At 44.3% G+C, this 27,794-nt stretch overlaps 1 protein-coding gene across 22 annotated transcripts in view; it reads left to right on the plus strand.

Annotated features, from left to right (window-relative positions):
* Positions 1-27,794, plus strand: part of GRIK4 (glutamate ionotropic receptor kainate type subunit 4) — a 635,671-nt gene that overhangs the window by 574,240 nt on the left and 33,637 nt on the right. For 21 of the 22 annotated variants that reach the window (XM_088800776.1, XM_074321326.2, XM_088800775.1 and 18 more), the window contains 2 exons: positions 15,076-15,189; positions 24,752-24,861. In XM_088800776.1, the coding sequence (XP_088656902.1) occupies positions 15,076-15,189; positions 24,752-24,861 (224 nt within the window). The remainder of the gene's footprint in view (positions 1-15,075; positions 15,190-24,751; positions 24,862-27,794) is intronic. The other variant, XM_088800778.1, reaches the window with a different exon arrangement.

Consider the following 27,794-nt stretch of genomic DNA (forward strand, 5'->3'; position numbering starts at 1 on the left):
TTTTTCTACTTCCTCTAGGTATAATTTTAGGTTACTTATTTGCGATTTTTCTTTTCTTGAAGTAGGCCTGTATGGCTATGAATTTCCCTCTTAGAACTGCTTGCATGGTGTCCCACAGATCTCAGGTCAATGTGTTTTCACTTTCATTTGTTCCAAGGTATCTTCTGATTTCTTCCTTAATCTCATTATTAACCCATTCATTGTTTAGCAGCATGATGTTTAATCTCCACGCGTTGGTGTTTTTTCTTGTTGTTTTTTCAGTTTTCTCCTTTTAATTGATTTGTAGCTCCATACCATTGAGACCAGAGAAGATGTTTGATATAATTTCAATCTTCTTAAATTTATTGAAACTTGTTGTGTGACCTAATATGTCGTCTATTCTGGAAAATGTTGCATGTGCACTTGAAAGGAATACAGATTCTGCTGCTTTGGGGTGAGATGTTTTAAAAATATCAATTAAGTGCATCTGATTTAAGGCCACTGTTTCCTTGTTGATTTTCTGTCTGGATGATCTATCTATTGATGCCAATGGGGTGTTAAAGTCCCCTATATTATTGTCTTAGTGCTGATCTCTCCCTTTATTTCCACCAATATTTGCTTTATATATTTAGGTCCTCTGATATTGGGTCCATAGATGTGTATAAGATGTTTATCCTCTTGTTGGATTGATCTCTTTATCATTATGAAATGCCCTTCTTTGCCTTTTGTTACAGCTGTTGTTTAAAAATCTATTTTGTTTGATTTTGTGTTGCTACCCCAGCTTTTTTTTTTCATTTCTATTTGCATGAAATATATTTTTCCATCCCTTTACTTTCAGTCTGTGTGTGTCTTTCAGTTTGAGCTGGGTTGCTTGTAGAAATCATATGTACAGGTGGTGTGTTTTGTAGATACAGATATAGATTCTATATGTCTAATAGATATAGATCTATATCTATCTATATAGATCTATATAGATATACATATAGATATTCATTCAACTACCCTATGTATTTTGTTTGGAGCATTTAGTATATTTACATTTAAAGTAATTATTGATAGTTCTGTAGTTGTTGCCATTTTATTGTTTCCTGATTGCTTTTGTAGTTCTCTTCCTTTCTTATTCTCTTGCTCTCTTATTTTGTATGTTGATAACTTTCTATAGTGCTGTCTTTGGATTCCTTTCTCTTTATCTTGTATATCTCTTACAGAATTTTGGTTTGTGATTACCATGTGCTTCCTATATACCAAGCTATGTTTATAGCAGCCTATTTTAAGTTGATGGTTACTTAAGTTCAAACAAATTCTAAAATCACTACAATTTTTACTTACCCCACCCTCCACATTTACGTTTTTGTCATTTTTTTCACTTTGCGCATGCACGTGCATGCGTGTGTGTGTGTGTGTGTGTGTGTGTATCACTTAATTTATTATTGTGGTTACACATGATCTTCATAGTTGAGCATCAGCTGTGGTTGACATTTCAGTACTTTGGGTTGACGTGCAAACTGACTGATCTGTTTACTGGTCGTGACTACCACATACAAGTTGCTGTATGGAGGCTGACCCCACAAGGCGGGAGTCATTTCAGTGGGGCTCTAGTTCCAGTCAAGTCTGCCCATCAGGTGTATCATTTGTGGAGCTAGTTAGGCGGTGCTCTTATGTGGTCTGAAGGCAGCCACCATGTACCATGTGTTTTGGTTCTGGAGCCTCTTTAAAGGGCCAAGGTCAGTCACCACTTGTGCCAAGCTTGGGTCCTCTTGATAGGAGCTACAAAGTGATCTGAATTTGTTGACGCTTGTACTGGGTTTGGAGGTTCTTGGGAGAGGCTACACTGTGAACCAAGACCAGTTCCCACTGTACCTGGTTTGGGACTCTTTGGTGGGCATCATGATATGAGCTGAGGCCAGCCACCACTTGTGCCATGTTTGTGGCCACCTAGTTGAAGCTGTGTTCCAGCCCCAGACTGGCTGCCACTTATACCAGGCTTAGGGCAACCTGATGGGAGTTACATTGCAAGTTGAGATGGGTTGCCTTTTGTGCTGGGCTTGGGGCCACTTAGCAAGTGTTGCAAGGCATACTGAAGTAGCTGCTGCTCGTTTGGGATTGTGGACATTTGAAAGATTTGGGAAAAGTCTGCAGCACCAGCTGAGCAAATGTCTTATGTTGAGGAGCCACCAGAGGGGCTTAGGCCAGGAGGGAGAGTTGGTTGGAGTGGAGTCCCAGGGAATTACCAGGGAGGGGTGAACAGTGTTAGGCAGGTTAATGGAGAGCTCAGATTTAGTACCCAGCTGTCTGGGCCAGCTGGGTGGAAGGAGAGTTCAATAAAGCACCTGCCAGGGCTGGCCCGGTGGCTCAGGTGGTGAGAGCTCCATGCTCCTAACTCCGAAGGCTGCCGATTTGATTCCCACATGGGCCAGTGGGCTCTCAACCACAAGGTTGCCAGTTCAATTCCTAGAGTCCCGCAAGGGATGGTGGGCTCTGCCCCCTGCAACTAAGATTGAACACGGCACCTTGAGCTGAGCTGCCGCTGAACTCCCAGATGGCTCAGTTGGTTGGAGCGCGTCTTCTCAACGACAAGGTTGCCAGCTTGATTCCAAGGTTGCCAGTTTGATTCCTCGAGTCCTGCAAGGGATAGTGGGCAGTGCCCCCTGCAACTAAGATTGAACACGGCACCTTGAGCTGAGCTGCCTCCTGGATGGCTCAGTTGTTGGTTGGAGCGCGTGCTCTCAACCACAAGGTTGCCAGTTCAATTCCTCGAGTCCTGCAAGGGATGGTGGGCTCTGCCCCCTGCAACTAAAATTGAACAGTGCACCTTGAGCTGAGCTGCTGCTGAGCTCCCGGATGGCTCAGTTTGTTGGAGTGCGTCCTCTCAACCACAAGGTTACCGGTTCGACTCCCGCAAAGGATGGTGGGCTGCACCCCCTGCAACTAGCAACGGCAACTGGACCTGGAGCTGAGCTGCGCCCTCCAGAACTAAGACTGAAAAGACAACTTGAAGCTGAACGGCACGCTCCACAACTAAGATTGAAAGGACAACAACTTGACTTGGAAAAAAAAAAAGTCCTGGAAGTACACAGTGTTCCCCAATAAAGTCCTGTTCCCCTTCCCCAATAAAATCTTTAAAAAAATAAAAATAAAAATAAAGCACCTGCCAGCACTTACATCCCTAAGAGAATTGCCACGCTCCCTGCTCTTCCAACCCTTGCCCTGAAGTTAGTCAACTTAGCTCCTCCACCTACATCCCTGGCACTTTTCAATGTGCTTCCCCTGCTCTGGAACTTGGAGTGAGTGAGTTTTGAGCCCGTGAGTTTGTGTGATGGCCCTTTAACAGAGTGCTTTGGTCTCTTCGCAACATTTTGTCTATCTTGGATGTAGTCCCCACTGGTTTTCACAGCTAAGTGTTATGGGGGCTCCTCTTCCTAGCACTGATGCCCTGGGTTGAGGAGCCTGATGTAGGGCTGGGACCCCTAGCTCCTCAGGGGGGACCTCCGCAGCTGAGCTACACCTCCCGATTCTTAATTGCCACACCGTGGGTGTGGAACCTGCTTGTTCCACATCTCTGCTTTCTACCAGTCTCAATGTGGCTTCTTCTTTATACTGTGTTTCCCCGAAAAATAAGACCTAACCGGAAAATAAGCCTTAGCATGACCTTTCTGGATGACATCCCCTGAACATAAGCCTAATGCGTCTTTTGGAGCAAAAATTAATATAAGACCCAGTCTTATTTTCAGGAAAACATGGTATCATTAGTTATAGGAATTCTGTTCAGCTAGTCTTCAGGTGGTTCTCCGTGATGGTTGTTCTATAATTTAGTTGTGATTTTGATGTGGTCATGGGAGGAAGTGAGCACAGAGCTTACTTATTCAACCATCTTGACCAGAAACCAACCCCTTCTTACCTTAAACCTGGTTCTTTGCTAAAATCTTCCCACATAGGCCAAGTACATAGCCCTGAGCTGAGCCAACTAAATATTTCATGAGGATTTTAATTTAACTCTAAAGGAATTCATCCAACCCTGAGAGTAGCCTGTCACCTCAAGAAATGGTGCCAGGGAGCACTTGGACGTAAAGAAGACATTGCTGCTACCCTGGGAGTGCTGATGCTTCTCTGGGCCTCTGCTCCCTAAGCATTACTGAGGGAGGGCTTTGCTTCTCTGGGCCTCTGCTCCCTAAGCATTACTGAGGGAGGGCTTTGCTTCTCTGGGCCTCTGCTCCCTAAGCGTTACTGAGGGAGGGCTTGGCCCAGTGAGCGTGCATAAACTCCACAAACTTGGGCTCAGGCTGATTTGCAAGGGCTCTGATTTTGGGCCTCCCTCTGAAGAGGAGGCAGGCCTTCTTTGCAGTTTGTGTACTGACTGGGTGGAGTGTGTGTGTGTGTGTGTGTGTGTGTTTATCTATATATAAACACATATAGAGAGTATATATGTGCATATATACACGTATGCATATATATGCATTTTTATACATATATATGGAGAGAGAGAGAGATGACTAATTGGGCACTATTTATTATTCTCTCATCCTTCTTCCTATATCCTGGCCTGAAAGAAGGAAGAAGCAGTGACGTTGGCAGTCTCCCCAGTGGACAAGGACACCAAATATTTTGCAGGTGTCATATGTCCCCTAAAAAATGTATCTTTGGCCCGCCTGTGGCAGATGGAGAGGGAAGACAACCTGCCTAGTGTGGCAAGAGAGCAGATGGATGCATTCCTGAGGCGTTTTATTGGGAAGTATAAATGATGACACCGACCGATGCAGGAGCCAGGAGTGGGATTGAGCTTCTTTTCTCCTTCAGATCCCCTTTCCATTCAGCTTGGTGACGCCAGCAAGTCATGGAAAGGTCCCTTGGCATCTCACTAGGTGGGGGCAGAGGGGGCAAGAGAGAAAGGCTCCCAGCAGGTAAATTGATCAAAAACAGGAAGTGAGCAGATAATCAAATTGAAATGGGCTGAGGTGCAGATGTTAATCTGCTCCACTGCGGCAGAAAAGTACTGAGGGCAGGAGAGAATTTGGAAGCAGCTCCTGGAGCTTGCCCGTCCTCTTCTGGCTGTCTGACACAGGCTAAGCCTGTTCTGTAACCTCCATTCTTTCCTGGGGTTAATTAACCCCACCTTAAGTACAGAGTGTGGGGCCCATTCCTGTTCTGCTTGAGCTTCCCAAGTAATGCTATCCAAGGTGTGACAGAGAACTGGGCCCCGGAGGGAGCAAGTGGGACAGGGAGCCCTCTAGTGGGGATCGAGGGCTTTGAGTCTTCCTTAGGCTGGAGGATGAGAAACGGTACCTGACCACGTCCCAAGCATGACCTGAATCTGGTTATAATAATCCCACTTCCTGACAAAATCCCTCCTGCATACGTGTCAGAAATCAGCCTGACTCTGCTGTCAGCCAGAAGGGACTCAAGAGTAGACCATGTTTGGGCAGTTGTTCTCCTGTGCCTTGCACTGAACTCTTGGCTGCACGGATTGTTCATTAGGTACTTACTGTGTACCCATTTGGGGACAGTCACTGTGAACAGTGATGCCGTAAGAAAGCAAAGTGAGAATCTGTACGTCTAAAGCTAGCTTTATCCATATCCTAGCTGTGAGTACCTGAGCAAATTACTAACCTCTATGGGTCTCAATTTCTTTGTAAAATGGGGCTAGTGGCAACTTTGAAATACTATATATGTTAAGTGGTTTAAAGACATGGTCCCTGCTTCTTATAATCCAATGGGAACTTCAGGTATGTGCCCAAATGTCCACCACCACAACAACAATAATAGTAAGAGCTAACATTTGTTGAGAGTTATTCTGTGTCAGGCATTGGCTTTTCACGCGTTGCTCATTTAATTCCCATAGAGGCTCCCTGAGGGTGGGAACTGTTATTATGCCCCTTTTATGGATGAAGAAACTGGGGCACAGAGAAGGAAGTCCTTTTCCAAGATCACACAGCTAGTAAGTACAGAGTTGGAATGTGAGCCCAGACCCCCTGTAATACAAGGCAATTTATGGCATATGTCATGTAAATGGTAGAAACATTGTCTTATTTCCTTTGGGTACTGAGAGGGGTGGGCTTATTAGAGGGAAGATGATAAGGAAGATTTTGTGAAGGAGGTAAACTTTGAATGGGCCTTGACAAATGGGTAGAGTTGCCGACTGGACATTCCAGATGAAGGAAATGGCAAATTGGAGCTGTCACTATAGGAAAGTGTAAGGTGTGTCTAGAGTCAGCTGAGCTAGAATGGCTGAGGGGCCTCTGGGGGAGGTGCTGGAAAATGAGGCCAAACTCGCAGGAGGAGGGAGACCATGAGGACCTGACTGCCGGGCTGGGCTTTAGAGGAGTGGGGAACGTGGATGTTTTAAGAGGGAGGACAGGTATAGCTGTCATGGTATAAAATTAGTTTTGTTAGAAAAACAATATTAATCACCACCATTAATTGAGTACCTATATATACCAGGCACTGTGCTGTGCGCTATATGTATTATCTCATCTATCTTCATAAAACCCCAAGTTGGTGATTATTACTCCATTTCACAGATGAGAGAAGTAAGCTGGAGAGGTTTTGAGACCTACCCGCAGTCACAGTCAGTAACTGGCAGGGATAGATGTGAGTCCAGTTTGGTTTGGTGCCGGTGAGGGAGGGCAATGTAGTCACAAGACAGAAAGGTGGAAGGAAGGAGAGCTAGGTCCTTGGCATTGTCCTCATTCAGGAGGGCCAGGCAGGGGCTAGAGAGAGTGGTTGGCCAGGCGATTCAGCAAGATAAGGGCTGGAAAGCATCCCTTAGACATTGTTCCACGGAGGTCATTGCTGACCAGTTGGGCAACATTGATGGAGAGGTAGCATAGATACCAGGTTTTCCTGAGTGGAGTGATGTAAATGGTGAGAAAATGAGAGTAAAAATGAGGTTGGCCTTTCTTGCCTCTCTTCAATCTTTCTTCTTCACTAGAGCCAATTGAATTTGTTGCAAGTTCAGGATACAGCCTCTGAGGCCAAACTGCCCAGATTTGAATCTTGGCTCTTCTATTTACTTTATGCGCAACCTTGGGCAAGTTCCTTAACCTCTCTGTGCCTCATCTTCCTAATCTGTAAAACGGGGATAATAATAGTAACTTAGCTCATAGGGGTATTGTGAGCACTGAGTAAGGTAATTTGTGTGAAGTGCTTAGTTTGGTGCCTGACACACAGGAAGGGCTAGAGGAGGTTAGTTGTGTTAGTATCACAAATCTGATCCTGTAGGTCATCCATTGCTTAAGACACTTCATGGCCTCCCAATTGCTCTTCTAGGCATCACATCTTCTGCCTGCCTCTCCAGCCTCATTTTATAGTGCACTCCCTAGCCCTGTCTGTTCTAGCCCTCTGGCCTTCCATCCCCTGGAATGCACCAAACTCTCCTGTTTCAGAGTCTTGGGACATGCTGTCCCTTCCGCTGGGAATGCAGGCCTTCTCACAGGTAAATTCCATTCAGTTAACTGTGTTTCATCCTGGGAAAGCGCTGTGGACCTCTCAGACTCTGTCAACACCCTGCTGTACCTTCTCATGGTGTTACATAAGACTCCCTTACAACATTGATTGTAGTTGTAATTTTACAATGTTTTTTTGACAGTCTGACTATCTGCTCCCCCCGGAGGTTGTGGACTGTAAGCTCTGTGCTGACAGGGACCTTGCCTGTGTTTGCTCACCCTGCATCGTTGCACATTGCCTGCAGCAGGGCAGAGAATCAGTAAAGAGTGGTGAGGACTGTTGAGCATGAAACAAGAGGGGAGAACCAGGAGCGGGCAGTGGGTTCTGCAGACAGTCCCTGCCTACCCCAGGATCCCACACTCAAAGGCATAACCCAGGACCCAGCACTTCCAGGGTTCCCTGATGAGCTCAGGAGCCCTATGTCACCCCCGGCCAGATCCTAATGTGCATTCTTCTGCCATGGAAAGCCAAGCTTGCTGGACTTGGAGCTCCTTCCTATCCAGTGGTTATGGATAATGCCAGCTCCCATTCTCAGAGCCTCAGGCCTCATTATACAGGGGATTTCAAGAGACAATTACCTTGGAACGTTTTCCAGGAATGCTTAGTACAACCTTATTCTGTGTAGCATTTTCTATTCCAGCTGTAGCATCCCAAAGATTTCCAGAATTAAGTAACACAATTACAGAGTTAAATAAATGACAGCAAAGAATGTCAGGCACTATGGGGCCTGAGCAGCAGGTGAAACAAGGTATGTGCCAATGTGACTTGAAAGCTGCTGGCACAGAGGAGAAGATGGCCTCCCCAGAGGACAGAAAGCAACGGGTGAGGGGGTGGGGTGGACGGTATAAAAAATCCAGAGAAAAACGATCTGGAAACTGATCAGAGATGGTGCAGTGAATCCAAGAATTCAAAGGAAGCTAGGGAGGTCATTTTATCCACTGTCCCCAAAGGAGAATCATATAACGAGGAAGAAACTGGAGAATGACTGGGTTTGGTTCCCAAGCTGGGTGTCAGTTTTTTTCCTTGAGTTTTCCAAACGATGGAACAGTATGAGACCCAAGAGGGTCCTCATGTCGAGCAGCAGAGGTCGGCAGTCATACCAGGAAAGCACATTGTGTCAACACAACTGTGTACATGTCCCAGGTCACCTGGGAAAAGCCACGAGGGGCCAAGTGTCCAGGGGCCTCGGTCTTGCACAGAGGCAGAATAGGGCTGGTTGTCCCCCAGACATTCCTATAATTCATCCCTGGTTAAGGTGTTGTCTCTATAGGTCCTTGTTGAGATCACCATCATCGTCAAGTTCATTACCAACATCATCACCATTGTCATCATCCTAACAGCAAACATTTAATGGGTACTTATTTGAACCAGACCCCATGCTCAGCATTTACAGCCATCGTCTTACTTTCTCAGCAATTCTAAAAGTTAGATTACTATTATTATCCCCACTTTTTTATGAGCAAACTGAGACAGAGGTTAAATGACTTGCCCAAGGTCACACAGCAAATAAGTAACAGAGTCCAGACAAGTCTGTCCCACACTAAAGGCTAAGTCTTAGTAACAGCCCCTTATTGGTGTGGCAGGATGCTACAGTGTGTACAGTTAATAAGGTTCTTTCATATTCATCATCTCTCTTGACTCTCACATAATATCGATAGGCAGGTATTGCTCCCTTGTAGAGCCCAGTAAAATGAGTCCCAGCAAGGGTAAGTGAGTTGCCATGGACATGTGGTTGGCAAGAGGCACAGTCAGGTCTTTTGACCCATCCCACCTTCTCATTTGCTTTGATCTGTGTAAGGGAGGAGCTGCTAAGTGGAAGGAGGCAGGGCTGAGAAGGCTGGAGGTCTGCATAATGCTGCTGGGGCTCTGCTGACAGGAAGGAATAGAGTTTTAGCCCAAAGGAAGCAACAGGTGTGTGAAAGAGGAGGTAAGGGAAACAGAGGCAAGCTTTGTTTGCGTCAGATAGTCCAGGATCTGGTGCTGCCACCAGACACCTCCCTGGTGGTGTTCTCAGGGAAGTGCAGGGTGAGGGTAGCAAACTCAGGCAGATGCACACCTGAGCCCTGCTGTGAATTCCTTATCTTCTTCCCAGCCATGGCCCATTCTGGGAGGAGAGCAGCAGCCACGATGAGCCTTCAGGCTTTGATAGCAATGGCAGCAGTTGCATGACCCCTACTAAACTCCATGAGGCAAAGGATAGTATGTTTCGGAAGTCACCTCCAGGCTGGTTCCAAACTGCCCTCCCCTTGTAAATTCCACAAACATCCAGGAGATAGAAGAAAGGATCTCTCAGAAGCAGAAAACAAAGCTTTTCAAAATAAAAAGAACGCTTTCAATGAAATATGAGGAAGGAGATCTTTCTGTCATTGTGAATGTATGTATAGACCCCTGTGGATAGATACATACAAACACACAAACACACACACACAAACGCACGCACACACACGCACGACACAACCAGAAACATCGTGATGCATCTAGAACTCTGCCAGTTCCCCTTTGCCAGTCCTCTTTCTGTTCCTTCTCCATCTCTAGAGGTCAGTCCCTTTGCTGGTTTCCCAGCCCTTGGGGTTACACTTCCAGACCTGCTCTCTCCAGATGGTGTTGCACCTTCCTGAGTTCCTTTCTGGATTTCCTTTCCTAAAGCAAAACGTCCCCACCTTGGGTCCCTGTTAGCTGCTGCTTTTTGCTGGCTAGCCTGATAAACAGTTTCCTCCTCAGAGCTCACGCTCCTTGATCGTTCCATGGCATTCGATTCTGCTACTCGCTATCATCCTCTTGAGTAAACAGAGGCCAGTAAACTAAGCTGTACCTTTTCTAGGCAGGCAAACGAAAGTGTGGACTTTAGAGCTGGAAAAGAGCTTAGAGAGTATCTGGTTGAACTTTTCATTGTGGAAGAAACTAAGGCCCAGAGTGTGGAATAGCTTATCCAAGGTCACAGTGAATCTGTGGCCCAGCTGTGAGGAGAGCCAGGTCTTCTGATACCCTGTCCACTGCTCTTTCCCAACTGGAGAGCACAGTGCTCTCCAACAAGTGGCCAGAGAGAGGGGAGCGCTCAGAAGAGCTGCCATTGCGCCCATCCCTCAGCTGCCCACGTTGGCAATTGCTAGCACTTTGACACTCTTACCCTCCTTTCGTTGTAAGTTTGGCTTCATGGCACATTATCTCCTCATCTAAGACTGCTTTATAGCACAATGTCTTTTTAACTAAGGTAAAATAAAATGGATGCATGTCTTTTGGAATAACCTGATCCCATGGGGTTGTTGCTGATACCCAGGGGTGTATCAAAGCCAAAGTAGATAATCACTGTTCTATACCAAGTCGATGAACCATAACAAACAACACCCACAAAACCTCCGTGGTTCTTTTAGCTTGTCATTGCCCTTCTGCATCTCATCCCTGCCCCCCTGCCCCCCACTTCTCCTAACTAGGGACTAAGAAAGGAAAGACAGTCTGGGGGCAGTGAGGCAGCAGGGAGAGGCAGTTTTTCTGTCTGGCCCAGTTTGAGGACGTGTCTATTTGTGACACCTCTATTTTTTTTTTTTTAATTTTCAATCACTCTGCTTTATTTTTTTAGGGGCCCATGCAATTAATAAAACCTAAGACATTTACCAACACTCATTTAAAAACCTAGTCAACCACCTCATTAATTAGCTAGTGCTTACAATAGATACTTTTTTTGTTAGTTTCAGGTGCACTACACAATGTAATAGTTAGACATTTATCATTTATATCCCTCACAACCCCCCGCCCCCAACCACTATCCCTCTGACATCGCACAGAACCATTACGTTTCCACGGTCTCTATTCCTAATGCTGTATTCCACTTCTTGTAACTATATATATATATATATATATATATATATATATATATATATATGTATATATGTATATATATATAAAATTGTAGTTGACATTCATTATTGTTCAGCTTCAGCTTTAGGTGTACAGTGCAGTGATCAGGCATCTACATCATCCCTGAGGTGGTCTCCCTAACGAGACAAGTGTCCATTGAATACCCTACAAAATCTTTACAACATTGATTACATTCCCCAAATTGATTTTCAAAACCCCGTGGCCATCTTGTGGTTACCGACTTTCCCCCTTATCCCCACCCCCCTCCCATCTAGCAACCCTCAGTTTTTCCTCTGTGTCTCCAAAACTGTTTCTGATTAGTTCATTCACTTATTCTTTTCTTTAGATTCCATATATAAGTGAGATCATATGGTATTTTTCTTTCTCTGTCTGACTTATTTCACTTAACATAATGTCCTCTAGGTCCATCCATGTTGTTGCAAATGGTAAGATTTCTTTCTTCTTTATGGCTGTGTAATACTCCATTGTATAAATGTACCACACTTTCTTAATCCAGTCATCTACCGATGGGCATTTCGGTTGTTTCCATGTCTTGGCTATTGTGTATAGTGCTGCAATAAACATAGGAGTGCATAAAGATTTTTGAATTAGAGTTTTGGATTTCTCCAGATAGATGCCTAGGAGTGGAATTGCTGGATCATAAGGTAGGTCCATTTTCAGATTTTTGAGATACCTCCATACTGTTTTCCATAGTGGCTGCACCAATCTGCATTCCCACCAACAGTGCACAAGGGTCCCCTTTTCTCCACATCCTCACCAGCACTTGTTGTTTGTTGATTTATTGATGATAGCCATTCTGACTGGGGTGAGGTGGTATCTCATTGTGGTTTTTATTTGCATTTTTCTAATGGTTAGTGAGGTTGAGCATTTTTTCATATGTCTGTTTGCCATCTGTATGTCTTTTTTAGAAAAATGTGTGACACCTCTATTTGTGGGGCAAACACTCTCCCTGGGTATGTGGTCATTCCGGCAGGAACCCAGGACAGGGTCTTTCTGGGATGCTGTCCATTTCTAGCTTGCTCTCCCTATGGAATTGCTTTACCATAATGTCATTGTTGGCCAACTTTTATAAACTTGTGAGATTCCCAAATTTCAATCCAAACTGTGCCTCTTTTGGAGGAAAGCTGAGTGTGCAGGTAAAGAAACTTGAGGATAGAGTTGTTGACTTTGGTTAAAATTGATTTGGACATATATATTTTTAAATAATAGAGAAAGGACTGGATGCTGTGTTTACCTCTTACCCATTTTATCAGTTTTGGTTTTCCTAACGTTTTCTCAAGTTCCTTCTTTCCATTCCGCTTTTTTTTTCTTCTGTCTCTTCTTCATCCCAAGGTATGGGCAGGGCTGGGCTACTGATTTGCCATCAACCTGCACACGCAGAACTGGTGTTACACCTGCTATGCCTTTGTGGTTGTTTTCTGTTGTTTTATACCAGTGCTCATGAGCTGAACTCAATTCAGGGCCACTGTCATTGAAGAGCTGAGGTTCTGAAAGGCCCAAACAACCCTCCTAAGAGTCCCCAAATGAAGATCTAGCAGTCTTCTAATTCACTTGATAGCAGTAATCAACACTCTCTTGGAGAAATACAGAATAAATGCAATATGTCATTCACGTTTTTCTTTTTTTTTTATTAAACATATTTAACCTCTGCACTCTAGTTTCTTTTAAGACTGACCTCACTTAACAAGGCCTTGAGTTTGTTGACCCACGCTGGATCACCTGGCTGCGTTAGCAGATGGAACATGAATTGGGAGTGGACAATTGGGGTTGTATGTAGAAGAAACTGACCTTTGCCAATGAATTCATCATTTTTGTACACAAATCATACATTCCTTTGTGTGTCATATGAGGACCAGCATATCTGTCTCCCTACTTGCTCTGCAATAATTTTGGAAGAATTGTATGTGTATATACTCATTCAGAACTGATTGAATGAGTAGAGATTGTTGGACACTTCACTTTTCCTCATTTCTTTCCTCATCTTTTGTATCAACTGATCCACCAGAACTAGAAGAAGGAGTTAAAGAAGCTGAAATGTAAACCAATGGCAGCCAGTCTGTGATACATGCCTAGGTTATAAAACATGGTTCTTAAATACCAGTATAAGTCAGAATCACCTGAGCAACTTGTTACAAATACAGATTCCTGAGTCCTACTACCCGAGAGTCTGATCCAGGGTATCAGAGTCTGATCCAGGCATGAGACTCAGGAATTCACAATTTAATGAGCCCTTCATACAATTCTGATGCATGTGGTCATAGGCTACATTTTGAGAATCACCGTGAGAATTGCTGAGAAGGATCCTAGCATTCCTTAACCCCACATCCTTGTGTTAGGGGTGAGATTAAGGAAGCCTAGAGAAGTGAAGTGACTAGCCTAGTTTGGTTAGTTAGTTAGTTAGTTAGTTAGTTAGTTAGTTAGTTAGTTAGTTAGTTAATGCACAGCATGGACGAGCACTGAACACCAGCTTTCGGTTTTTCCCACCCTTCCATTTATAGGGGAGCAGACCAATAGGAGTGAGTTTTCTTTGCAATAGGATAGAGTTAAATTAGATACAAGGAAGAACTTCCTGACAGAGAGGATTATTGTAGAAGCCTATGTCATCTCCTTTCCCAGAGGGTGTTAACTCAGGACAGATCCATCAGATGTGGGCACTTGAGGTGCAATGTGGAGGCAAAGAGGTAGGAAGGAAACGTCTTTAGAACAAATTCTGGTGATTTTGCATGAAAGGGACCAGACACCCTTCTTTTAACTCTGTTGTGACACGTGAATTTTAACCAAGAAATTGAGCAAGTGGCCAGTGGTCCAGAAGGCCTGAGGTCTGGTCCCAGCTCTGACAAGGACAAGATTTCTGACATTGGGCCACTTGCTCAATTTCTTGGTCTCCATTTCCTCATCATGAAATGAATGGGTTGCATTATATTGTTTTTAATTCCTGTGGTACCATCATTTTTATATTTTATTGTAACCCCACCCCCAACCAAAGTGTAGAAACTCAGTGACTCAGTGACGTTTTATTGACTGCACAAATTAATAAGTTGAGTAAAAAGCTTCACAATGTTGAGAATCCAGGGAACCTAGCTACCAGTTTTCTCCTTTGAAACCCCTCCTTTAGGGCATTTGAGTCTATCTCTACACAGTCTATAGTGATCCTCCATGATTTTTATACTTATTTAGTATTTAGAGGAGTCTAACCTCAAATGAACATGAGTTGTAGCTTCAATATCCATGTCATTTCATGAGTGATCATTCAGACCTCAGATATGCTGTGACTACTTAGAGTCACTCCCCAAGCAGAGAAGCCAGAGCTGAGTAACAACTTTTCAGTAGTGATGGCCTCTGGTTACAAGTCCTGACTCCTCCACCTCCCGTGGCCACCTGTCATGCAGGGTGTCATGCAGGGACTCAGCTCCTGCTCCCCACATAAGAATGCAGGATATGGTGAGGCCAAAAAGAAACACCCACAGAGCCATAGATAGGGGAATCATACCACTATATTCTCGCTGGCTGCATCTGCCTCTCTGCAATCCACAATCCACAATCTGCCCTTGCTAGCCCCCATTTTCTGCTAGTGTAGCCACAGCAGTTATATTAGTGGCCAATGGCTCACTGATTACAGCTGACGGCCAACTAGCCACAGCTGATGGCCATCCAATCACAGTTGATGGCCATTTACTACCCGAGTGAGCCCCTTTCCACGTGAGGGCGAGAGCCTGGAAACTGCACTCCTGGCTCTGTCCCCACACCACCCCACTAATCGGCTCTCTCCATCCCTTTCAGAAAGCAGATCTGGCTGTGGCAGGCCTTACCATTACTGCTGAACGAGAGAAGGTGATTGATTTCTCGAAGCCATTCATGACTCTGGGAATTAGCATTCTTTACCGAGTTCATATGGTAAGAAACGTATTTTATAAACATTTATGTCATTAAACTTATTTGCATGCAAACACCAAGCTATAACAAATGATTCATGGAAATATTTAGATTTCAAAACTTTAATGCAAATGTGCTAGGCTATTTTTCCCCCATTAGCTGCATGGACTTCCAAATAGGAAGAATAGAAAAGTCACAGTTGTGGCTTTCCCATAAAAATTGCTTCTGCCTCACTGAATAGCGATGGCAAAGAGTGACCATTCAACCTTGGTGCTTAGGTGTTAGCGATTGGCTCTGTTGGTCACTCTGCTTCCTCTGAGATAGTGGGGCCCACAGCCCAGATAAGTCACCCCAGCATTCTCCAGGACTCCTGACTCCCAGTTCTACCTCTGTTCACTTTGAACTTTGCGTTTGATGTGGGAATGGAGACTCCTTCTACTGTTGATTATCTGCACTGGTGAATAAAGAGCAGATAATTTAATGTCACTTATACCTGGCTTGTCCCTTCTTCTGCATTCTTTTAAAAAAAGGATGTATCTGGTTAGGTTGACTAGAGTGACTAGAGTGAGTGTCAAAATGAGTTTGTGAAAACACACCATGGGCATCAGAGGATGGATTTGACATTAAAGTATACTGGCAGGTAGTGGGGGCGGCGGGTGGGGGTACTTGGCTGTGCCTCAAGCACAAAGTAGACATCATTACATTGCCAGCACATAGTTGACTTTACCTAGTTTATCCTACTGAACCAGGAGAACCTTTCTCTCATCTTTTCATCTAAACTGGCTCTAAGTGCACAGCTAGTATATGGATTTCCCAACACTCTAGTCACATGGTATACTCCAGTATACAATCTGACACCATAAGACTGTCCAACAGGGAAGTAACCAAAGGCTTATGCCATGTGCATGCTAAAGAAATGACCCTCAAGCTTCCAATCCCTTTCCAGACGCTAAATCCCAGCACTAGAGAAAGAGTTTGTCTGTATTCGCAACCCCAGCCTGGGCTACATAGCTGACAGCCGCTAGGGCATCAGGAAGGTTTCCTTGACACAGAGCCCACTCAAGCAGCTCAGAAGAACACTGTCCTGTACTGGGCCTCCATGTCTGTCATGATCCCTGCCCAGTTTGGGAAAGGAGGTCGTATCAACTGGAAGAAAAGAGCATCAATTGTTAGTAAAATTACATAGACTTCAGGTGTACAATTCTGAAATACGTTAACTATATCTCATATTGTGTGCTCACCACCCAGAGTCAGTTCTCTTTCCATCACCATATGTTAGACCCCGTTTACCCTCTTCTAGAGTCCCACTCCCCCCTGCCCCCTTACCTTCTGGTAACCCATAAACTATTGTCTGTATCTGTGAGTTTTTGTTCTTTCAGTTGTTGGTCTTGTTCTTTTGTTGTTCTCAGTTTATATACCACATATCAGTGAAATCACGTGGTTCTCTACTTTTTCTGTCTGACTTGTTTCACTTAGCATTATAATCTCAAGTTCCATCCATGTTGTCACAAATGGTGCTATTTCATCTTTTCTTACCGCTGAATAGTATTCCATTGTGTATATACCACAACTTCTTTATCCATTCATCTATCGAAGGACATTTTGGTTGTTTCCATGTCTTGGCCACCGTAAATAAAGCTGCAATGAACATTGGCGTACACTTGTCTTTATGTATAAATGTTTTCAGATTTTTTTGGTAGATAACCCAGGAGAGGGATTGCTGGGTCATATGGTAATTCTATTGTTAGTTTTTTTGAGGAACCTCCACACTGCCTTCCATAATGGCTGCACCAGTCTGCATTCCCACCAACAGTGTATGAGGGTTCCTTTTTCTCCGCAGCCTCTCCAACGCTTGTTATTATTTGTCTTGTTGATGATAGCCATTCTGACTGGGTGAGGTGATATCTCATTGTGGTTTTATTTGCATTTCTCTGATGATTAGTGATGTTGAGCATTTTTTCATATGTCTATTTGCCATTTGTATGTCCTCTTTGGAGAAATGTCTCTTCAGGTCCTCTGCCCATTTTTCAGTTGGGTTGTTTGTTTTTTTGTTGTTGAGTTGCATGCGTTCCTTGTATATTTTGGATATTAGCCCCTTATCAGAAGCACTGTTTGCAAAAATCTTCTCCCATTCAGTTGGTGGCCTCTTTGTTTTGCCGGGGGTTATGTGTTTCTCACCCATTGCTATACCCCTCAGACAGCAGTCAGTGTAAGTATACACTGAGAAGCAGCAGAGTGAAAATCATGGGCTCTGGAGCCAGGCTGCTTGGGATGATTCCTAGATCTGACACTTACTAACTACATGTCACGTGTCTCAGTTTTTCCATCTGTAAAAATAGGTTGTCATGCAAATTTAGTGTGGATATATACATAATGCATGTATACCATGTTTCCCCCAAAATAAGACCTAACCAGAAAATAAGCCATAGCATGATTTTTCAGGATGCTTGTAATATAAAATAAGCCCTAATGCGTCTTTTAGAGCAAAAATTAATATAAGACCTGGTCTTATTTTCAGGGAAATAAGGTAGGGCTTCTTTTATATTACAAGCATCCTGAAAAATCATGGTAGGGCTTATTTTCTGGTTAGGTCTTATTTTCGGGGAAACAGTAACAGTACCTAACATATGCATAATAACATGTTACCTATTATATTTAATAAATGTATGTGAATTGCTCCCCACTGCAGCCGTTCTCAATCCATTACTGCAGCCTGAGAGTTGTGTTTTTAATTTATTTTATTTTATTTTATTTTACAAATGTAAAATGATGTAAAATTTATCAACTTCTTATTTAAAATCATTCACTGACCTCCTGTCACTTACAAGAACAAGGGCCACCTTCTTAGCATGGAGAATGAAGCCCATCTTTCACATCTCCCTTTCAGTTCTTCACCTGTAGGCACCTTCACCCCGTGGTGCTGACTGCCCTCCCGTCACGTGAGCCTCTCCTTCCTTCTTATCTAGGTTCATGATCATCTTCTTGTATCTCAACTATCTAACAAACTCTTCCCTAGTTTTCAATACCCAGCCTGAATGGCACTTGCTCTTCAATGTGACTCTGCTAGATGGAGTTGATTGCTTCCTTCTCTGAGCTCTGCCTATACCTCTGTAACAGCATTTATATACTGAATTATATTATCATTTCTCTCTCTCTCTCTCTCTCTCTCTCTCTCTCTCTCTCTCTCTCTCTCTCTCTCTCTCTCTCTCTCTCTCTCCATGTCCTAGTAGGAGACACATTAAGGGAAATGCATCCTTTTGTCAGACCATTTATTTTTATGAAATGACTTTTGGTATGGAAAATGTGGTCATCCTCACATACAGTGTTTGCTTGATTAAGTATAAAAGGAAGAGAGGGAGAGAGAGGGGAGAGGAACCCTGTAATCCGGTGGGAAATGAGTACTACTTTCCTTTGTGGCTCATGGTTTAGTAGCACTGAGCCCCAGAAGCCTGGCTTCTATCAGGATGACTGACCTAAATACATTTTTCTTTCTCTCTCTCTTTCTTTCTCTCTCTCTCTCTCTCCCTCCCTCCCTCCCTCCCTCTCTCCCTCCCTCCCTCCCTCCCTCCCTCCCTCCCTTCCTTCCTTCCTTTATCGTATAAGTCTTGAGAACAAAAAAGAGATGGGAGGCAAATGTTTCAGGCAGCCAGATACATCTTCTGCTCAGGACTGGCAATGGCTGCCACCTGAACTTACTGCTCTCTCTCTCTCTGATGCCTGCATATCCCACACAACAAGGCACCCACCTGAGAAAGCATCAGAATCCCTGGCTGGGGCAAGATGAGCTTCCAGGCCACACACAGAGGGCCCAGCCTTTAGAATCTGGGGTGACCCCTGGTATTACAAGAATGGGAATCAAATGACAGGATATCTGAAGTTGAATACTCTTGATTTCCTTGGAATATAAGCTCATTTCTTCTCATTGAGAAGTTCAAGTTCAGTATTTAGTATAGCAATATAACCCCAATGACATTTTGGAGTCATTGATGCATAATGTGAGCTCTCAAATACCTGTGTGCATTGAGGGGAGAAGAGCATAGAGAAACAAAAACGTTTATATTTGACATTGGAATGTATCATTTAGTTTTGTCTCTCTTTTGTTTTGTTTTTCCACAGCAGCAATTTGCCTAATGATGTTTTGTTTAAACTGATATTAAAGGAAGTTTGTATTCCTCAAGCACATACTGACTATTGTAGTAATGCATCATCAGAGTATGCTGTAAGCCAACCTGGGACTCAATATTTGGCACATATAATTCCCAAATGGATAATAGTGTTTTGAAAAATTCAGTATTCACATATTCAAGGAGGTTGGGTATGTGTCCAGGATAGTTGTATGCTAACTAACATCTACCAGGCATCTCTTTATTTATGAAGCAGTTTCACATAGAGTCTCTGGTTTAAAAAGCATCCCCAAAGGCAGGTGGTACGATTCCCATTTTACATGGAAGGGTTCTGAGGCTAGTGGTGGCTCGTGGTGCAAACAGGGAAAGTAGTGCAGTGGTGGAGAAGGCACTGAACACACATTTTCTGTCTCCAAGTCCACATATTTCCAATTACTTATCTTTATGGTATAATAGGAGTATTTCTCTGTGTCAAGGCCATGTGTTAGGTGATCTTTCAAGATCCTTTCTAATCTGAAGATACTATTTATGATAGTATAGCGTCCCAAGCCAGCCAAAGCATTTAAGACTCTCTTTAAAATGTGAGTTTACTTTTTCTCTATAATGTCCTGTTCCACCTTTGATTAATAAATATGAAAGTTTCATAGTCTGTTTTCTCTCTCTCTCTCTCTCTCTCTCTCTCTCTCTCTCTCTCTCTCTCTCTCTTCTTCACTCTTGGCAAGAGTCATCCCTCTCAAGAAAAACTTTTTTTTTTTAAAGTAGTGATTAAAAAGTAAGAAAGAAATAAATGCTGACATTAAATTAATGCTCAGCATTTTTACTGGATATATTACCCTTTTTTCAAGAAAATCTGTTTCATTTCAGAAAGACTGTCTAGGAAAATGGAGAACAATGTTAAGTAAACCAGTAGATCATTTCTAATACTGCTTAATACTCTGTTATAAGAAAACAGAAAATGAACAGTGTTCTATTCTTTAAAGCTAAGTAACATAATAGCCCATATAATGGAAACATGGTTTCCTGAGTCATTTTAATATTGCTTATTTGTTGAGTACTTCTCTCTCAAGAAGCTGAAGGTGTTTTATCAACATTGCTTTAGTAATTCTCACATTCCTCCTTCATGCTGATTGTGCTGTTCCATTATATGGAAGAAAAAAATGGCACCCAGAGAGGTTGAGTGGTTTGCCTAAGATAACTCAGTAAGGAAACGTCAATGCCAAGGTTAGAACTTAGGTCTCCTCATACCAGATTTCCAACAAGCAAAGTGAAAACAGATATGCTAGCATTTAGGTTACATATAGGTAACAAACCCATCTCGGTGTTTTATGTAAGAGCAACTAATTGCTTATGTCTTTGAGTCAGAGGTGAGATGTGCATGTTAAGTCAAAAATATTATCAAGACAATCTATAGCAGACACACTGAGGGGGGTTATCCATGGGATCCTGGGGTGGGACAAGCAGAAATCATGTCCTTGTGCTTCTCCCAGAGGAGTCATGGAGACTGTGTTCTCTTATCTCCTCAGCCCAAGGGAGTGTTTTATTGATCATTGACCACTGCTGAGAATTAAAAAACAACTTTTCTATAAATAGCCGTTTAGTTCCAAAGACTCACAAAACCGCCTGGAGGATATGATGAGCCTTTGTCACTGGCTCTACTAGGGAGGGGATGGGATCTAGGGAAGGAAGAATGTTGATATCACTAGTTTGTATGTAGGGAAATGGTGACTAGGTTACACAGTCCTTACACAAACACAGGAGAGCCCACCACACATACAACGCACTTTGTCTGTCTGGGAAGGCTGAGGTCAAACTGAATTTCAAAGGTTGGAATCACTGGTTTCTAAGAGCCATCCTTCCAGGAGAGAATTTGGTATTGCTTCCTTGTGGAGCCCTGGGGAACCCTCATAATTCATATGTTATAGCCCACAGAAATTCCAGGAGTTATGGGAAGTGACTATAGCCAGATGGCATTCTCCCCCAGGTATCTTTAGCATGGGTCATTATATGACAGAAAATAGTATTTCTTGTCCATTGAGGGAGCATCAGTATAAAAGGAATTTCCCCTTTTTGTCACATACCACCTCTCTCCTCCTCCTTCACCCATGACTACCAGTAGACAGAGAGGGAGGAAACACCTATACAGTCCTTACTGTGTGTCATTGAGTTCTCAAAACAACCCCAGGAGATAGGTTTTATTATTTCCACAGTAGAGGAAACAGAGGCCCAGGGAGGTTAAGTAACTTGCCCAGTGTCACACAATTTGTAAGTGGTAAAGCCAGGATTCAATCCTGGGCAGTCTGCTCTAGCATCTGTGTTTAAATTCACTGCTTGTCCTGCATTACCTGGCTCTTATTCATTTGGCTCCAGACCCTGGGAAAACAGTTGTGTTCTTTCAATAATGTCCTCTCTTCCATTACACATAGAATGAAGTATCAGTGAGTTAATAGATTTTTTTTTATGTGAAGAATTTTATACATGCAAGGAGAGTTTTGTGCCACTTTTTAGCTCCATGATCAGTTCTATTAGCAGTGAAAGAATCTCATCATCTTTGGGGATTGTGGTCAGTTGGTCACCAGCCCTTTGGTCTCTTTCACCCTCAGACAGCATCAGTGATACTGGCTATGGTGTGGCCAGTCTGAAGCACAGTACAAAAGTCAAGGAATCATTTCTAAATTTGGTGCCATCTAATTTTCAATCCCATCTGCAAGACTTGACCTGTTCTAGACAATTGGGGCATAGACTACATATAACCAATTATCTACCTTCAAAGTGGTTGTATTCACCAGAAGGAACCAGCCCAATTTACAGTCAACAGAGATGTGAACACATCAATAGAAATGCCTATAAATACAACAGAGTCACAATAAATAATGATGGCTGTAAATAATGTTTAAAAGTACTTTAAGGGGGTGAGATGGAGCAGGTTGGGATTCTGCTGGCATTGGGGAGAAGTGTGGAGTTAATTAGGTACATTATTGGAGCAAACTCAGAGGTGAAAAGGAGAAGATGCAGTACGGCTGTCGTTCGAATGAAGGAGAGCATGGCTTCCCTGTGGTGCAGTTCAACGAATGAGCACCAGAGAAATTGAAGCCATCATCAATGATTTGAGCAAGGCACTTCACCTCCTTGGGTCAAGACCCTCCCTGAGTTCTTCCATCTGTTGATATGGAGAACAGGGTATTGAAATCCAGAAAATATAATGAAGCACTTTGAGTTCTCCAGAAAAAAACTGTCACCATCATACATCCTTTGGGTTAAGGAATACCTATTATTTGGAAGAAATGCCTATGGCACTCGTCTGACACCTGATTTTGCCCCAAGTACCAGTAACTCAGATGTCTTTTGGGAAGGAAGCAATCTAAAACATCCTCATAGGTGTTCAGAGTCTTGGAAGTAACATACTTCTCTTTGGCATCATATAAACAGCTTGGGCTCGGCCCAAGGCAGGGCTATATAAGCCCAGACCCAACTCTCAAATAACTGCCTGTTCTTTGCTCTCTGGTTGGCGTCGGCAAATCACAAGTGGAATCAGATGTTTTCTTGCCAGTGTGACTGATATGTCTCCAGCGGAGCTGTGTTTATGTCTTGATTCTTATTTATGTGATGTTCTATGTTTTATAACTTGAGTCTCCAGGAATGTTTCCCACGGCTGTGCATCGTTCCTTATCACCCAAAACCAAACATGGCAGCTTTAACTAGTGCTGTCGTTTTCCTCAGTTTCACTCGTTGTGATATAATCAGGTATAGATTTCTGATGCTGACTTCCCATGGGGTTTCAAATTCAGAAAGCAACAATAAAAGATTTTTTTCTCCCAGGTATCTCTCAGTTGAGAGACACAGAATGAAATAGTCATGAGTGACAGGGCATGCCGAACTCACATATGTTTGCCCAGTGAAACTCTGAAGTATAGAAGGCCCCCGAAAGTGGCCCAAGCTAGTGATTTCTGCTTCAGCAGGTGTGTAGCCATGATCGGCTCCTTTATCCCCTTTGGATTCTGTGTATGGGTTCTGCACTCGCTATGTCTTCCTGTGTCTGCCACTAGCTCTTAGATGATGATGATGAAGACACGGTCAGCCTGTGATGGACCCCAGTGTAAAAATGACATATCTTAATATTGACAGTAGGTCGTACTATGACTGATATGATCTTGGAAATTGGCCTGTTCGTAGAACCCCTGAGCTTCATAGTGCTTTTCTGTCCTATCCATGGACTTCCTAGATTTCTGGAATCATAAAATCTTATATCATTTCCGATTAAGGATGGTCCTTAGGGAGCATCTAGTCCAGTGGTTTCTTAGTAAATAAAAGCAACAAGCCTAGTGCAAGACCAAGGGAACAGTGGAAGCCAGAGAGGATACACTCTGTCTAGAGTGGGCAGCCACAACTCAGCTCCAGCCAGTTGAGAATGTAGGTAGGCCCAGTGTTGCCAGATCACCCATTTTTTAAAAGCCAGAAATCTGGATTTTTACATGAAATTTCCCAATCATTTAATGTTGGCAACTAATCAAAATGAGTAAACAAACTAGTTGTCTGTGGGCTATATGTGGTCTGTAGGCCACCAGTGTGTCACCTTTGATCTAGTCAAGCTCCAACTGAGGCTGGAGAGGAGTGTGGACATGCCTAAGATCACACAGCCAAAAACTGGGAGCAGATTACTGAACGTTCTCCTTCTCATTCCGTTTCACTTTCCTGTGAATGACTGGGAGCTGGTCACTCAGCTTCCTGGTCCTGGTTCCGTCCTTTGGCTCCCATGGCCAAACACATCCCTGAACTGGGGACAAACCATGTTTTCCCGCAGCATCATGGTCTGAGCCCTGGGCTTTGTGTCAGAAAACGTGCATTTGCATTCCAGCTCTTCCACTTCTTAGCTGTATGACCTGGATACATCTCTTGACAACCCTGGACTTTGGTTTCTTCACTAAAATGAAAATAAAAATCTGTGGCTCACAACACTTGTTTGAGGTTTATATGAGATCTCACTGTGTGTGAGATCACTCTACAAAGGAAAAACAAGGATGCCTATTGTATTAACATCCTCATAAGAAAGACGTGAGTGTCCAAGATGGGTGTTATTGTGCTACTCCAGCACCACAGATAACAGCAGCTCAAAGGTGCTTCTGGACCCATCCGTGCTGCCGTTGGAGAACATGAGGCAGTACATAAGGGACACTAAGGGCTGTTCTGCTTGCCCAAAGCCTCGCTCACCCTAGGATGTGACGTGGCCCGGGCTGTTCTTTTGTTTCATCTGCTGAGATAAGGGTTGGATAGGTGTTTCAGAGAAGCCCCCTCTACACCTTCACCCCCAGTGTCATTTAAACCAATTGACCAGAGCCCAAGGCAATACATTCTGGGGCCAGACGAATGCTCACCATACCCTCTGCCCTGCCCTGCTCTGCCTAGCCCAAAGGCCATTCTGACTGAATGTGTACAGTGAATCTTCTTTTTCTCTCCATTTCCAGGGACGCAAACCCGGTTATTTCTCCTTCCTGGACCCCTTTTCTCCAGGCGTCTGGCTCTTCATGCTTCTAGCCTACCTGGCCGTCAGCTGCGTCCTCTTCCTAGTGGCTCGGTACAGTCTTCCTGTCCCTATCCTCACACCGCCACCTCGTGTCCGCTTCTGGGAACTACATGGGAAGGGTGGGGCATAGGAGAAGACCTTGGTGCCAAACTAGAGAGATGGGAGGGGACTCAGGACCTGAACCTCTCTCTTCCCAGCTGTCAACCTGGCAGTATCCATCCACCCATCTAGGCACACATCCCCTAACATGCACAATACCAAGCAGGTGAGCTCGCCTGAATTTGCATATACACCCCTGCCTCTTTCCCCTCCCACTCCCCAGTCTCAGGCCCCCTGCTTGTATAGGAACCTTGGGAGGGTGGGGGCAAGGAGATCACCCTGGTTAAGCACTACGCATCTGGCTGCCCTGGCATCAGTCCTCGCCAGGATCTGCCACAAAGTGCTGAATGATAAGAAATAGCCTGCAAATCCGAAGTACGGGGACCAAAGGCCTTGGTGACACAGGCCAGGGAAAAGGCCTCCTCTGCAGAGGGCCTTGTCATTCCCGAGGCAGGATCTGCTTATGAAAACACAGCTGCCTTGTTGAATGTGAACCATGGAGGGTGGCAGATGGCAGGAGGACAGGGTGGAGAGAGGCATTTGCAAATAGTGTTAAGGCTAATGGTCCAGATCAGGGGTTGAGGAGAATAAGCACTCCCCCCTAGCTGGAAACCCAAGACTGCCCCTGGGCCTACGGAAGAACCCAAGGAGCCTTCCATGGCTGGGGCCTCCCTAGGACGTGCACAGAGAGTGTTGTTTCTCTCTGAAGCTAAGGGCCATTGGACCAGCCTGGGCTTTAGGAGAGCCAACTCACTATCCAGAAGCAGAACAAGTACTAGTGGCTCATCAGTCACTGCCTCAGGATCCCTGCTCCCTGCTCAGAGCTCAGCTCACCATACTGGAGGACCAGAAAGGGCTGTTACATGGGAGGAGACCGCTGCTCAGGATGAGCTTCTAGAGAGCTGATGATGATTCTATTCCAGCTGTCTCCTCAGAGGTCTCCTTTGCCTAGGGGCCACAGTAGCAGGACCAGATGATTGGGTAGTGTATGTTCCACCTCTGTGGGGTGGGGTCTTCCCAGAGAGCACATCTCTTCAGTGGCTCTAGGGGAGTGTGTGCTTTCTCCAGTTAGAAGACACAGCCCCAAGGAACTGTGTCTAACCTCGGGGCAGTTCCCAGCCTGCCCAGGAGACATTGTGTCACCCAGTCTGTGCTTCTTTCAGTGGAGATCAAAGCCAAGTTCAGGAAGGCATCCTGGGCCCACAAAGAAAGACCCCATTTATGACCTGGTGTTCTTCAAAGGCTGTTCTATGTGCTTCTCAGGTGCCACCTACTCCTGTTGGGCCTGTAGGCATTGCCACTGTCAAGTATCTATTGTCAGTGACAACAGGGGAGTCGTGGGGAGCTGGCATGCTGTCTGACACTTTCTTCCTCCACCTCACCACACTGTCTGCTACTGTTTTTAGGAAGCTGTCTGCCTGAGGCCTGGCTTTGCTACTCCTTAATTCACTCCTGCCCCCTTTGATTGAGTCCCCTTTTGATTGTGTATAGCAAGCCACAGCTCTCAGGTGACCTTGAGGGTTCTCGAAATGGTCTTCCAGCTTGGTCACCAGATACACACACACACACACACACACACACACAGAGCTGCTTTACCATGCCTGTTGGAGCCTGAAACTTCTTAACCAGCCCTGGGGGTTAAACAGCCCCTCTTCCTTGCCCTCCATACATGCACACACTGCCCCCCAGGATCCACCATTTACAAAAACATTAACCAAAAAAAGTATTAAAAGTCTGACTATACAGCCGACACACAGACATACACACACACACACGTATATATGTATATATACATATATATATATATATATATATTATATACTATATACCCTGTTTCCCTGAAAATAAGACCTAGCCACACCATCAGCTCTAATGCATCTTTTGGAGCAAAAATTAATATAAGACCCGGTCTTATATTATATTATATAATATCCGTTCTTATATCATAGTAAAATAAGACCGGGTCTTACATTAATTTTTGCTCCAAACGATGCATTAGAGCTGATTGTCCAGCTAGGTCTTATTTTGGGGGAAACACGGTATATGTGTACATGTGAGTGTGTGTATGTATATATATGTATATATATATGTAAAATATCTGAGCCAAGAATAATCTGACCTAAGGTAGTGATTTCAAACAAGGCTCCACGGAGTGTGAAAGCTCACGGCAGGTCAAAGACTGTGAAGGGACAGTGAGAAGAGGCTGGGCTGCCAGCGACCTGGAGCCTCAACCCATCTTCATCAAACCAGCTCCACTTTTATCTCTTGCATATTGTACTTCTGGGTAACATTTTAGAGGGAAAAACGTTTGAAAACCACTGATCTAAGGCAGCCATTCCCAAGCTAGCTGGTACTAGAGTCACTGAGGGAGCTTTCAAAAGTTAGAATTTCCAAGTCTGATCTTCTCAGAATCTCTAGGGATGGGCCTGGGAATTGACATGCTCGAAGCTCACTTCCAATGGCCGATAGGCTTGGGAAGCACCGAGGTGAGGCACCATGAGTGCAAAGCCAGCTCCATAAGCCACAGGGGAAGGAACACATCTCAGGACATGAGGCCACTGATGACACACTGGCATTGCATTTATGAGCAAGCCGCAAGGATGAGAATGTGGGCCAGCGACTGCAGAATACCAAGTGAAGTTTGGGCTGAGTGAAGGGACAGGACGGGGAAAGTTGGTGATGACAACACCCTGTGAACACACTGCGCATCCCTGCGGGGCATATACCCACACACATCTCTCATCAAAGCTGGAAGGTTTTTCACATACGCACACACACACACACCAAGGCTGGAAGGCTGTGTGTGGGAGATAGGCTGGGGCTGTTGAATAAAGGAGGGAATGTTTGTCTTCGGGCCAGAAAGGCACTCTAGACATCAGAGGTAT

The sequence above is a fragment of the Rhinolophus sinicus genome, chromosome 9 (genome assembly GCF_057876585.1).
Source record: "Rhinolophus sinicus isolate RSI-liver-muscle chromosome 9, RSI-T2T, whole genome shotgun sequence".
Taxonomy (NCBI): Eukaryota; Metazoa; Chordata; class Mammalia; order Chiroptera; family Rhinolophidae; genus Rhinolophus; species Rhinolophus sinicus.